Here is a 13444-nt window from a genome sequence, read left to right as displayed (position 1 = left end):
TCGTTCAGCGCACACGGGGCGGGGGGGGGGGGACGGGGTCGAGAAATTGTCCACCTGGACCACAAAGGAACCCGAGTCAGGCTCAGCCACGGACAGCTTCGCGGGGGTCCTCGCGCTAGGACCCCAGGCAGGGGCGGGGAGAGGGCGGGGCTAGCTCTTGTTCTCATCTCAGGCAATGGTCGAATCCGTCAGATCCCACCGGTGGTTGGCGTGTCCTGAGGAAGCCCGTTAGGCTGAACCAGGAGACAGTCTGGGAACAGCAGGAAGGATGATGCAGAGAGTGAATGAGACCAAGTTTAGGAAGTTCGTACCTAACTCCAGTGAAGACCTAAAGTTTACTAAACATTACGTTGCCCTCGATTTCCAGACTCATTGGTGTACTCTTGGTAGAGGTTGTTCACACACGCATGTCCAGCCCCAGGCCGTGTCATTTTTTACCTCACCTGGTCATGGCTTTACACTATCCCTGCTTGCCCAAACGAGTCACATGTGATGGTCCTGGACTCCTCCTCCGAAAAGGTGAGCCTCCAATAAACTCTTTCTAAGTTGCCCTGGTCACAGTGTATTGGTGAAATTATGTCACGGCAATAGACACTAACACTGCGGTTTTCTTCATTAGCTTCTCCAGCATATCTTCGAAGGCTTCTGCCTTTCCTGAGGGCGATGGTTGTCAGGCAAGGTGTTAAGTAATTGCTACCTAATATTTTGGTCATGATTTGAAACACCTGGAGATTCTGCCGAGTCCAAAAATGGGGGAGAATTGCTTATGAGAATGCCTTGGCTACTTCCCAAGCCTTTCCAGCATGGTTCACTCAGCGAGGGTATCCGTGAAGCCCAGTAGGCAATTGAAGACTTGGCAGGTGGGGAGCTCAGTGAACTACATCTCTAAATCTGTCATGGGGTAATGACCATGTCTGTGCATGGTCACAAAAAGAGATTTTCTGAAGCACACGCAGCCCCTGGTAACTCAGAAATGGAATAAAAGAGTCCCTTTCCTAAGAATAGGAGATTGTGTGTATCTCCTGACCTTGCCCGACCAAAGAATCATGGAGCTACTTTACAAGCTTCCACTGAAGACTTGGAGAACATAGTTGGGGATTTCCGTATGTAGCCATCCTTCGGGATTACAGAGGAACCCTTCACAGCTGCCCTCTCCACTGCCCTAGGGGCAGACTGAGGCTTACAAGGCATCCTCGATAGAGGGGAAAGGGGCCAGCAAAAGTTAGGCACCAGGGCTGCGACCTTGGCAGTCTAGTGATCTAATCCATTCCCTCCAGTGACAAGTGAGTCGTCCCTTTGGTGTGCCCTGTAGCAGACATGGCAACACTGGGGAGTTTCCTGAATGGCATACATGAGAGACAAAACCTGTGGTCAATATTTGATGGAAGCTCTCTTGGAGTTCGGTAAAGCTCTTTCCTTCAGGATAGCAGCACGGACATGTAACACCAGGGAGGTGTGTGGTTACTCAGTAGAAGAATTTGTTTCTTTGCTAATTCTATGTGCATCCTTAAGAAAGACTGATATTGGAGGTGTCTACGTAATAGCCGAAGAGATCAAGTTCTTAGGAGATTACAGAGAGTGATCCAATGGCCAGTTGAGGACAGTTATTGACCCTGTTTGTTGTTGTTGTTGTTATTGTTTGTTGTTTGTTTTGTTTTGTTTTGTTTTTGTTTGTAATGTGCTGCTGAAGAGCCTATCCTCTTTGGGAAGCCCGGTGCCAGGACTTTCTTAGGGATTGTTCCTTGGTATGGATTTGGGGTCCCCATTTAGTTTCTCAGAGACTGGCCTGGCTATTTTTTTTAAATGCTTCAATCCATATTCTGCAGTACCCTGTTAGTTCCAGAAAAGCCCTAACATGTCTCTTATTTCAGATATCCTGGGGCTAAGATTCAGTAACTGACTTTTTTTGTCTCACAAGTTGAGTCTTTCCCTAGAAACTCTGCGTCCTTTTTGTGCTACAAAGTTTAAAGTCCATACAGCTGGTATTGTCTGAAGCAGTAGAAAGGAGGTCATCCTCAAATAGGATTGTGGTTACAGAGTTGAGTGTAAATTCCCCAAGGTGCCGACCAAAATAGTGAAAACTGCCTAAGAATTCTTGAAGGACCACAGCAACAGGTGTGTCGAGCATCTGGGGCAGTCCACTGAAAGATGACTAAGAACTGGGAACCCTGGCTTTCAGAAAAGACAGGCAAGCTGGCAAACCAGAGACAGGACTTGCGCTGTCTTAGGACCCTCCTCCTCGCTTCACTACTCAGGTCCGCCTTCACCGGACAGCGGGTCTCCGGGTTTAGAAGCGCACGCACACACAGCCTGCTTCAGCACCACGGATCTGGAGTGCAAGCTTGTGCAGTTTTGTTTTTTTTTTTTACGCGTCATCTTAAGGCGCGCCGGCTGTCGAGACTTCTGGGAAATGGAGTCCATGCGAAGGCAGCACATTGATTGGAGCCCAGAGGCGGAAGACCATCGCGCAGGCGCACTGCCTTCCCGACCCGAGGCGGTACGGCGTTCGCAGGTACCCAGTACTCTTGCGGAAGGTGAGGGCTGCGGGTCTAGGTCTTCGAGAAGCCGAGTGGACGCAGCGGCGGAGAGAAGGGAACCCTGGGGACTTGGGGGAGGACTAGTGGGCGTGACCTAATGGAGCTGGCTTGCGCGAGAGCCTGGGACGGGGAGTCGTCCCGCCCAGTGTGCGTAGGTTCCTTAGGACATAGACAGGCTAGCAGTGTCTTTGTGGTACGCCCACTGTGTGTCAGAATCCGGTACTTCCAAGTTGGAGGTCCCAGTCCTCCCCCGTCTTCCTCTAGTTCCTTCTTCCCTTCATGGGTGCTTCATGAATGTAGGTGGTACCGACCCTACATCTAAGGGTGCCCACTCTACTCTCACCCAGTCCCCTAGAAAACGTCTCACGTTGTGTCTTTCGCTCCTCATCCCCAGCCTGCACGGGAATGTCCTGACATGAGGTTAGGGTGTTCGTAGAGGAGGCCGGATTTGGGGTGAAGAAAACCCGAAAGGAGATGGCAAATGACTTCAGGCAGATTTGAGATGATTTTGACTAGAGTGCACTGCCAAGGAGTAGTGGAAATAAAAGTGAAGGAACTATATTGAGGCCACCAGACAAGCCCCAGGGTATCAGGGTAAGACCCACCAAGCAGGATATTGTGTGGTCTTAAATGAGATCAACACAAACGAAGTTTTGAGGAACAGTTCTAGAAGTAACATTCTGATCATCATAAAGTCGAACATCCCAACTTTGGACCAACCATCGACACCGACAACCATCATATGTCTAGAGGTCCGTGTGATGACGAGTTGTCTATTACTCCATTGAAGTTGTTTGCAGTTTACCGGTGACCTTTCCCCTAGTTTTTGTTTTTACAATTATTGCATTTGAGATACGGCCTTATTTTGTAGCCTACCCTGGTGGTAAGCCAGCAGATCTCCTACTTCAGCCGTCCAAGTGCAGGCATTACAGGTATATGTCACCATACTTGTTTTCCATGAAGCTTCAGTCATGCGTTATAAAGCTTCCCAAAATGTTGGGATGCGTTTCAGGATTTTCTATTTTAGTTTAAAGATCTGCTTAACTTTGTGACTGTCTTTTGATGAAAGTAAATTATAACATAGAAGTAAAAGCTTCCAGGCAGACCTTTTCAAATTCTGCCTCAGCCTTTTACAAAGCCTGAATACCCTATAGTCCCTCTCTTGATGTATGAGGATGGGATTAAATTATCCTTATTAAAAGCACTTAGCAAGAGCCTCAGGAGAGCAAGTGCTCAGCAGTACTAGTTAAGGTGATGTTTCATAGAGCTCCATTGTGTGTCTAGTCTCTAGGCAGTAAATTATTTAATCAAGTTTCCTGTTGTAGATGCTTAATGGAGTTCACATTTTAGTTGCATTGTTTAAAGATTAAATGGGATGATATATGTAATTGCTTAAGAATCTGGCTGGCAGAGAACCTTCAATAAAGATGTGTTGGCGATGGTTAATTAAAAGCTCCGTAACTATTCTCTTTTATTTCTAGAATAAATTCCTAGAAGAGAATTGGACAATCTGAGAATGTCTGTATTTGAAAGCCCTTGCTATTCATCACAATGCTCTTTCTAAAGTACATCTCTAATGAGGACACAACCATGCTCAACACCCCCCACCCATGCTCAGCGCCCCCCATCCCCAGCTCCTTTGGACGTAGTTTGACTTCTGCTGGTGTCTCCAGGCTCATCTTTTCTCCAGTATTGTTCCTGACTAAGACTTCCTCTTATCTGATTTCAGTAGTAATCCTTTAGGTGATGAGGATCGGCCTCTTATTTTTACTCAAGGTTTTCCTTGTCTATCATGTTCCTCCCTCACAGCAAAACTGCAGATCCCAGTTGTGCCAAGAAAGCTGCAGTATTTCTCCCTCAATCCTTCCTCCATGGGCTCGGGAGCCTCTTCAAAGTCCTGACAGCTTGCCCTGCATCTCTTTACATACCATCCTAGAGTAATGTTTCTTTGTTCTTTGTATAAAGCTGTCACTTGCTCTTGGAGGTCGGGGAGTGTCTTGCAGGGTTTGTGCTTGGTGTAGTTGGTACTAAATAAATGCTGGTTAAGTAGGTAGATGAATGAATCACAGGGAGTGGTGACGTGTTCCTATGGCTGCAATAAAGTGGTCAGTGAGCCACAGATACACATTTTCTCTTCCTTCTCAGAAGCGTACATACTATCTCCCCACCCCACCAGGAGTTCCCCTAATTTTTGCTTTCACTGTTATTTTAATTAAACTCCTTTTGTAGGGGAAAGAATTGATGTGGTGTTTCCTATGTAGCTCAGGCTGGCCTTGAACTCAGTATGCAGCAGTCTTACCTCAGCTTCTTGAGTGCTGAGATTGCAAGTATTTGCACTACCACACCCACTAGGCTCTAATTAGACTCTGAGTTGTGAGAAGGTGAGATGCATTTAGCATCTGACTTACAAGAAGGGAGATGGAAGAAGACAAATCTTCTGGAAATGCAAGGATAAGTAAAGCTGCAGTGTGTGGGGACTGGAGCTCCCTTCCTTCCAGCTTGAACCAGTGTGAGCACCAGTGTTTCACCACTAATGTGAGCCACGTCCATTGGTTCTGTCTCCTGGTAACTGCTCCCCTGGTCCCTGATGCTTCTGCAGTACCTCTTGATGTCTTTTTGACTCATCACCTGCATGTTGTCCCAACACTTTAATTCATGGCCACTAAGAAGGATGTCATCTTTTCATACCAGATCATTTCTGTCATAGTTTTTATTAACTGGATACAAACTTAGACATACTTGGGAAAAGAGAATCTCAGTTGAGTTGCCTCCATTAGATGGGCCTGTGAGCACATTTGCATGGGGGTATTTTCTTTCTTTTTTTCTCAAGACAGGGTTTCTCTCTGTAGCCCTGGCTGTCCTGGAACTCACTCTGTTGGCCAGGCTGGCCTCAAACTTTGGGAACTCAGAGATCTGCCTGCCTCTGCCTCCCAAGTGCTGGGCTCAAAAGCGTGCACCACCACCACCACCACCACCAGGAGGATGGGGCATTTTTTTAATTGCCAATTAATATAGGCAGGCCCAGTCCATTGTGGATAATACCAGCCCTGGGAAAGTAGGCCTGGGCTGTATGAGAAAGTAGCTGAGCAAGCCAGTAAGCAGTGTTCCTCCGCGGTCTCTGCTTCAGTGTCTGCCCCCAGGTTCCTGCCTAGGCTTCCCTGGGAATGGACTGTAACCTGTGGGCCATATATAAATCCTCTCCTCCCTGAGTTGCTTTTTGTCAATGTCTCCTCAGAGCAAGAGAAAGCAAACAAGGATGTTTCTAGTAGGCTAGTTAGTTTCTCACTAATTGCTAGTTACTAATTGGTTACTCATTGATTGCCCAGTTGTGATATGATCAGTATGGTTCTAGAAACGAGATGAAGAGTCTTATAGTATCAAAGATGGATGCTTCATTAGCAAGAGCTGTAAATGGAATGCTACTCCTCTAAAGAGGCTACAGTTTTTATTTATCTTATCCATATAGTCATTTGTAAAGTTGCTTATGGCTTTAGCTCATTAAGCATTCAGGGCAACATTAAATGTGAATATCTAAATATCGTATGAATCTTGCTGTGTTCTGACTCCTGGGAACAAAACTCTGCCCTGAAGATAATGGTACAACAGATACTGCTGTGGTTTCCAAGCCAAGGCTTTTGTTCTAACTCTGCAATCAGCAGAGAGTGCCCTTGGCCTTGCTTTCTTTGCTCTTTGTAAGGTGCTGCATTGCTCACTGGAATATGGGGGGGCAGACTTGCCTCATGGGCCAGAAGACCCCAGGACTGCTCGTTCTCATACCTTCTCTCTCCCCCCCCCCCCACTTTTTCCTCTCTGGTCCTCTGTTCTTCCCTACCAGGGCCGCATAGGAGGGAATGGCCTGCTGTGTCCCCACCTACCAGATGCCAGGTGAGGTGGGCATTTTTATTTCTGAACTGCTGTTATTTGATGCCAAAATGTAGTCACTTCTCTCTCCTTATCCTGAGCGTCTTCCTTTACAACCCTCCACCCTTTGGCCAATGAAGGGCTCCAAAGTAGGATGACCTTCAGCACCGTGAGCTTGTGGCTTTCCCCAAAGCTGACAGAACAGGCCTGCCTGGAGGACTCTGGAATCAGTGGTTCCATCCTGATTGTCCCTTTAGTGCAGCCAATTACGGACTGAGAGTCAGCCCCCACACACCAAAGAGTGTTGGGTTAGGCTGGAGTTAGTGGTCCATGCTACTATAGAGCACCCAGAGTTAGACCCTGTCTCAAGAAAAGCAAAACGGACAAGAAAGAAAAGGGTCGTAAGGGGGTGTGGTTGTGTTTTCAGACGTCGGTGACATTTGAAGATGTAGCCGTGACTTTCACAGATGAAGAGTGGAGGCATCTGGTCCCTGTGCAGCGGGCACTCTACAAGGCAGTGATGCTGGAGAACTATGAGAGCATCATCTCACTGGGTAAGGAGGCTTCCAGTGTGGGTCACATGGGCTGGAGATTACTACCTCTTTGACCCCCCCACCTGAGTTCAAAGCCACTTGACAGACTAAAGCGCTAAAGAAGGCGGCTTTAGGTGCATAGCTGGCGACCCCAGCCCTGGACAGGTGGGCTGCCTGGTGTTAACAGCACCGGACAACCACAGGCCTGCTTGTTCAGCAGCTTGCTTCCACAAAACAGAAGGCAGTCTAGAGGATAGGGCAGAATACGGACCTGGCTGCCCAGAGGCAGCAAGCAGGAGTTAATGTGTCCAGGTTTTCTCCTGGCATGCCAGCAGGTAATGTCCTCAGTTCCATCTGGTAGACAAGGAGCCATCTTGGTGAGAGGAGATGCCTGTCATTTCGTTGAAGCCAGAGGAGGACAAAGAAGTGCCCTTGTAAAAAGGAGAGAGGTCATCAGAGATGTGCTTGATTTTGAAAATTTGTCTTAATGACAATCTTAGATACCCATAAAAGGCACTTTGTAATTATATTTATGTGACAAGGGGGAAATTGAAGAGCTGTTGTTAATGTCAACTGTTAATGAAGTAAAGTGAAGTCCCTACAGGTAATAAGGAACTCCCAGAAGCTTCCAGAATAAGAGGCTGAAGCCAAGCACAGTGGTGTGTACCTGTAGTCTTGGCCACTCTGGAAGCAGGAATACCAAGATACAAAAGCAGATAACAGTCACATTCATGTTGCAGATATATATCAAAAAGCCAATAGTGGGCTGAGGATGTAGCTAAGTGGTAGAGTGTTTCCTAGCATGAGACATGTACACACACAGGCACGCATGCATACACGCATAGATCATCACTTTCTGAATTAGCTTAATCAGGTCAAGTCATATTCCAAACAGAACAGATTGTTCGGTTGGCATCAAGGAAGATCCTGACTTTTTGTCAGGGGCTTACATAGAAGTATGGAATTCCTTAGGTCAGAGACCAGAAGCCACAGGAAGGGATGGGTGTGGTCAGTTTGCCAAAAAGGGAACCAGTACACACCAGACTGATGCTTCTCAGGCCCAGGAAGAACATACCTGTCTCCCTTATCTCCCAAGGTGGAACCCTGTGCATGGGGAACTTAGAGCTCAGGTGTTTCCAGGAGTGGGATCTAATTTTATTCATGTGGCTATGGATATGATTGCTTCTAGAAATTGATCCAAAGAATGTCATAGGATTGCCAATTCATACAGCACACCAGGTGACAGTTCCCATACTATTGTGTATTAATAGCAAAACATTAAAAATAGTAAAATGTCTGTCGGTAGGGATTTCCTAAATTGTTTATCCATACAATGTACTATCATATAGCTATTAAAACATTGTAGAAAATCTGTGCTAAATAAAATTAATGTTTTAAATTTACTACATGAAAAGAACTTCAGTTTACAAGTCAGCAGTATTTCCTTATTCAATTTTTTAAAGTTCTTGTAACATTTCATTACATTTCTTCTTTATTTACTTGGGGCATAACATGTTCAAGAGCATGTGTGTGGAGATGAAAGGACAACTTGAGGGAGTGGGTTCTCTTCTTTAACATGTGGGTTCTAGGGAGTGACCCAGTTCAGCAGGCCTGGTGCACCCACTAAGACATCTCACCAGCCCCCCACTATCCAGTCTTTAACACGTCACATATAAGGCCTTTCAGCATCAAAATGAAGAAAAAGGAAGAAATATTAGTAGAAAACATGAAAGGTGATTTTTCCTTTTTACTTGAAGATAACTCTAATTTTCTTACAGTGAATACAACTGACTTGTTTCCATAAAAACAATATACTAAATATGAGCAAACAAACAAATTGAGTTCCCTCTTTATGCTTTTCAGTCAAGATGATCCTTTTTTTTTTCTTATACTCACCTATGGGGCCAAGAACCTCTATGCTGCCAGTGTCCAGATGGAGAGCTTCCGTAGGCTGCCTGTGAATAGAGGTGACTTCTGTGGGCATTGTCCTGGTGCCTGGCATCGCTTCCTTTCAAGAGCCTCAGTCCTGACCTTCCCTCAGAGGTGTCTTGGGTCTGCATTCTGCATTTCTGGAAGAGTATAGGCTTAGATGCCAGGATTAAGTTTTGGAATGGTTAGGTATTTTCATCACAGCAACCACCCGCCTTACGTTTTCTCCATGAGCAGGGCTTCCCGTGCCTCAACCTGATGTGATTCTTCAGTTGAAGAGAAGGGAGGAGCCATGGACACAGGGTCGTCATGGATCTGAGGAGAAAGAATGGCCAGAGAATGTCTCTCTAGGTAACCAAACTTGTTTGTTATTTAGGTATGGAGGAATATTAGGGGTCACCCCTTTCTCAAACTCAAGTTGTCTGTTTGCATGTTTCCTTCCTGTTACTCATCAATTCTCTGGTTCCCCCTTCTATACATCAACATATTAGTTATCTGTATTCATCAGCTTGGTTCTCAGAATTGTCACCTTGCCTGTGTACACCTCTTTTATTTTTATTGGTCTCCCAGGTCTCTGTTCAGCCTACCCTAACTAAGATATTGGCCCCACTCCCAGAGCTGTTCTCCTGTGTTCTGAGAAGTCTGTGGTAGCAACCCTTCCCTGTCTCCTCCTTTAGTCCCAAGCCTTAGGCTTTCCCAGGATGTAAGACCATCTGGGAAGTGAGCTGTGCTGTGACCAAGTGTGACCTTTACATCTGACGTCGCATCTTTCCCCTCTGTCATTGTCCCCCAGTCCAGAGAAGAAACTGCATCTGAGTTTTCTCTTTGTTGCAGACTGGGAGACTAAGCCCGAGATCCTAGCTGCTTCAGAAGGGACGCTGAGAGAAAGCCGTAGAAGGCCAAGTCCTCTCTGCCCTGAACTTGAAGTCCAAGCACTAGCAGGTGGGTTGGAACCAGAAAAGGAAAGTCCTAAAGCAGACACTGGCAAGAAACCCCTTTCCTCGGACAAAAGCTTGCAGCGAAGGTCAGCCCCCTCCAAGAAAATCCTCACTAAACACCAAGACCAGGAGTGTAGTGACTGTGGGAAGACCTTCTTTGACCATTCCTCACTCATCCGCCACCAGAGAACTCACACCGGCGAGAAGCCCTATGCCTGCCCTGAGTGCGGGAAGGCCTTCAGTCACAGGAGCAGTCTCAGCAGACATCTGATGGCCCACACGGGAGAGAGCCCGTACGAGTGCAGTGTGTGTGGCAAAGCCTTCTTCGACCGTTCATCCCTCACCGTGCATCAGCGGATTCACACAGGAGAGAAGCCTTTTAAATGCAACGAGTGTGGCAAAGCCTTCTTCGACCGATCGTCCCTTACTCGCCACCAGAGAATTCACACTGGGGAGAGCCCCTATGAATGTCAGCAGTGTGGGAAAGCCTTTAGCCAGAAAAGCATTCTCAGTCGTCACCAGCTGATCCACACTGGCCGGAAGCCATATGAATGCAGTGAGTGCGGGAAAGCGTTCTACGGTGTCTCCTCCCTAAACAGACACCAGAAAGCGCATGCTGGGGAGCCACACCACCAGTGCAGCGAGTGTGGCAAAGCTTTCTTCGACCGCTCTTCTCTCACGCAGCACCAGAAGATCCACACTGGAGACAAGCCGTATGAGTGCAGCGAGTGTGGGAAAGCCTTCAGCCAGAGGTGCCGGCTCACACAGCACCAGAGAGTTCATACAGGGGAGAAACCCTTTGAGTGTAGTGTGTGTGGAAAAGAGTTCAGCTTCAAGTCCTCAGTTATTCAGCATCAGAGGCGTTATGCCAAGCAAGGGACGGACTGACCAGGGGAGAAGCGTGAGCTACACAAAGGGCCTGCCTGTAAACTTGGCAGGTCTCCCTGTCACCTACGAACCCAGCCTTTGCTCCTTCTGCCTACTCCGGCTGTCCTCGTGGGTCCCACCTCTGCTCCATGGTGTCTGAGTAAACAGCACACCTACTGTGCTACAGAACTGATGTGGAGTGCGGAAAACTAGACCATGAGTCTCCAGATTCAGAGTTTTGGACGGGGGCTGGGTGTAGCTCAGTGACAGAACAGCACCTAGTAAGTGTGAGGCCTGCTGTTCATCCCTGGCACTGCGAAAGGAAGTTGGGGCGACGGTCAGGCAGCAGGATGGATGTTAGGAGGGGAGGCTGCAGGCATAACCTCAGGAGAACGTAGGTCCCTTGTCACTGCCCTTGAAATAGCTGCAGGCTATTACGGGGGGAGTGTCACAAGTATGCGAGAAGACCATTTTCTCCAGAAGTTTCTATAGCTTTTAGTCCTTCTTGGAACACAGACCTTGTTCTCTTGTGCCCTAGCATTTAGCCCTCTTGGTACTGGTAGTAGTGGTAGCACTTACTGAGCACTTATCCTGGGGCAAACACTAGCAGAGGATTTGGAAGGGCTGGAATGACCGATCCTCTAACTAAGTCTGTGAAACGGGTCCTTTTGCTGTCTGACTGTCACAGGTGACACAGTCAAGTTTAGAGAGAGTAAGTAACATACTCTGGGTGACACAAGGTGAAGCCAGGTGTCTCTTTAGTTACTTTTTTATTGCTGTGTAGAGACATGATAACCAGGGCAACTTACAAAAGAAAGCTTTTAACTAGGGCCTTGCTTACAGTTCCAGAGGGTGACTCTGTGACCATCGTGGCAAAGAGCATGGCAACAGATAGGCAGGCATGGTGCTGGAGCAGTAGCTGAGAGTTCACATCTGATCCACAAGCAGTAGGCCAAGATATAGGGACAGACAGACAGACACACTGATACACTGACCTTGGCATGGGCTTTTGAGACTTCAAAGCCCACCCCCAGTGACACACCTCCTCTAACAAAGCCACACTCCCTAATCCTTTCTAAACACTCCACCAGCTGGGACCCAAAACATTCAAAGAGCCGTGGGGGCCAGTCTCATTCAAACCACCACATTCCACTCAAGGACAAGATCAGCTGGCCCTCATGCTGTGAAACAGATCCTTTTGCTACCTGAATTTCATAGATGAGCACGCTGAAGTTTAGACAGATTAGGAACATACCCTAGACAACACAAGGTGAAACCAGCTCTTTAGTATGGGTCTGCCTTCAGCGTTTCTAATAAGCATGCTCTTAACTTTTGTCTTATAATTTATATACCTGAATTGTCTTCTCTACTGGATTGTAAGCACTTGGAGGTGTGATTTAATAGATCTCTGAATCTTACACAGTGCCTTGCAAACATTAGGTTGCTCAATAAATGTTTATCTAATGAATACCAAACGTATTCAAACCCTGCTTGGGTCCACCTCCTGAGTTTTCACAATCCAGCCTATAGCATCCTAGTAGTCACTTCCAAGTTCTATTTCTTCCTTCTTCACTGCTCAAGAGATCTATACTAAGCTGTGGTACAATAACAAAGAAGCCTAGATAAACAAAGACCTGTGTCTCTCATCTGGTGTGTATCATTCTGTCCATTCAATAATACCAATCTATACCACATGGGACCCACACATTACGAATAAGGAAGAAAGCTAAAGGATATTCTTATCATCTAGGTGCCAACACAGTCACTTCTAGAGTCAGAATCCACACCTGAAGGCTAGGGACACAAGCAGGCACCTTGATATTTGCATGACACTCGAAGCCACAGCGTTTTGCACATCACTTAGCTTAGTCTGTGTGAAAGCCACATGGCCCCTTTCTGCCCATTATTCCAGATCTAAAATAGCTCTCTATATAATAAAATATCTCTGGATATTTAAAATCTTCTTTAATACACTCCCTCATCCCTCAACTTCAGGTCCTGGGTGTTGCAGGATATTTGATCGCACTGTGAAACTTTGAGACTGCGTTAATAAAGTTAACTGGGAGCAGGGGGCAGAGCCAGTGAGTAGTTGACAAGAATTAGCCATAGGGCATTTGGAGGACCTGGGAAGATGGATAGAGACACACACAGGAAGTAGGGTGGACTTAGAGATTCACGGTTCTTTTTGTTTTTGGATGGTATGGAAAGAAGTTATCCTGCTGAGTCTCCAGCCAAACAGAAAGTTCAGCTGGTTGCTTCTCTGATCTGGCAGGTTTTCACCCCAATATCTGACTCCCAGGTCTTTAGTGACCCAGTAAATAGAACAACTTAGATAAAAGCAACACCTGAGTACCCAAATGCATCTATTTCCTAGGTGAAACTCTGTATTTTTATTGTATTAAAGGTCAGATACAAGGCAACCTCGACTTTGGGAATCAGTATTCCCTTTTTGCAAGGTAAGGCCTGGAAAAAGTCGTGTGTATTCCAGTTGATCAAAGTGGAACTGAGAGGAAGCAGAATTGCCAAATAGTCCTCTCCCATGCTACTAAACATAAATTTATTTTGGTCTCTCTTAAAGCAGAAAAGTGTCAGGGAATATATTGTATGTGTGTATTTATGTAATTTATAAGCAGCTTAAAAATACCACAGGAACTGTGTGTAGATAATACGTAATGTTTCATGATGTCAAGCAAAAACTAAAGAGGACTATTGGCACACTTGTCTTTTGACTCTGAGAGTTCTGCGTCTTTCCTTGTTTGAACAAATTGAGTATTGAGTA

General features: G+C 46.5%; 1 protein-coding gene across 4 annotated transcripts; it reads left to right on the top strand.

Moving 5' to 3' along the window:
* The first annotated feature begins 2395 nt into the window (after positions 1-2395).
* Znf2 (zinc finger protein 2) lies at positions 2396-11630 on the top strand. 4 transcript variants are annotated; one of them, XM_028892710.2, is made up of 5 exons: positions 2396-2534; positions 6373-6422; positions 6826-6952; positions 9098-9211; positions 9695-11630. In XM_028892710.2, exons 1-5 carry the CDS (start codon positions 2411-2413, stop codon positions 10684-10686), a joined length of 1407 nt encoding a protein of 468 aa, XP_028748543.1. In that variant the 5' UTR covers positions 2396-2410; the 3' UTR covers positions 10687-11630. The 4 variants fall into 4 exon arrangements, with proteins under 4 accessions (XP_028748543.1, XP_037061098.1, XP_037061099.1 ...); XM_037205203.1 differs by having other exon boundaries at positions 2448-2534; positions 6373-6427; XM_028892711.2 differs by having other exon boundaries at positions 2477-2512.
* The last annotated feature ends 1814 nt before the right edge of the window (positions 11631-13444 follow it).

Source organism: Peromyscus leucopus, chromosome 4 (genome assembly GCF_004664715.2).
Source record: "Peromyscus leucopus breed LL Stock chromosome 4, UCI_PerLeu_2.1, whole genome shotgun sequence".
NCBI lineage: Eukaryota > Metazoa > Chordata > Mammalia > Rodentia > Cricetidae > Peromyscus > Peromyscus leucopus.
The sequence above is the reverse complement of the archived record's forward strand: the minus strand, read 5'-3'. Positions and strand labels throughout refer to the sequence as shown.

What these genes read in the sequence shown, in the direction of transcription:
- Znf2 (XM_028892710.2), top strand. Translation starts at nt 2,411, where the DNA reads ATGGAGTCCATGCGAAGGCAGCACATTGATTGGAGCCCAGAGGCGGAA. An exon ending in TGAGAGCATCATCTCACTGG is followed by an intron (nt 6,953 to 9,097) that starts GTAAGGAGGCTT and finishes CTCCATGAGCAG; the next exon opens with GGCTTCCCGTGCCTCAACCT. An exon ending in GCCAGAGAATGTCTCTCTAG is followed by an intron (nt 9,212 to 9,694) that starts GTAACCAAACTT and finishes TCTTTGTTGCAG; the next exon opens with ACTGGGAGACTAAGCCCGAG.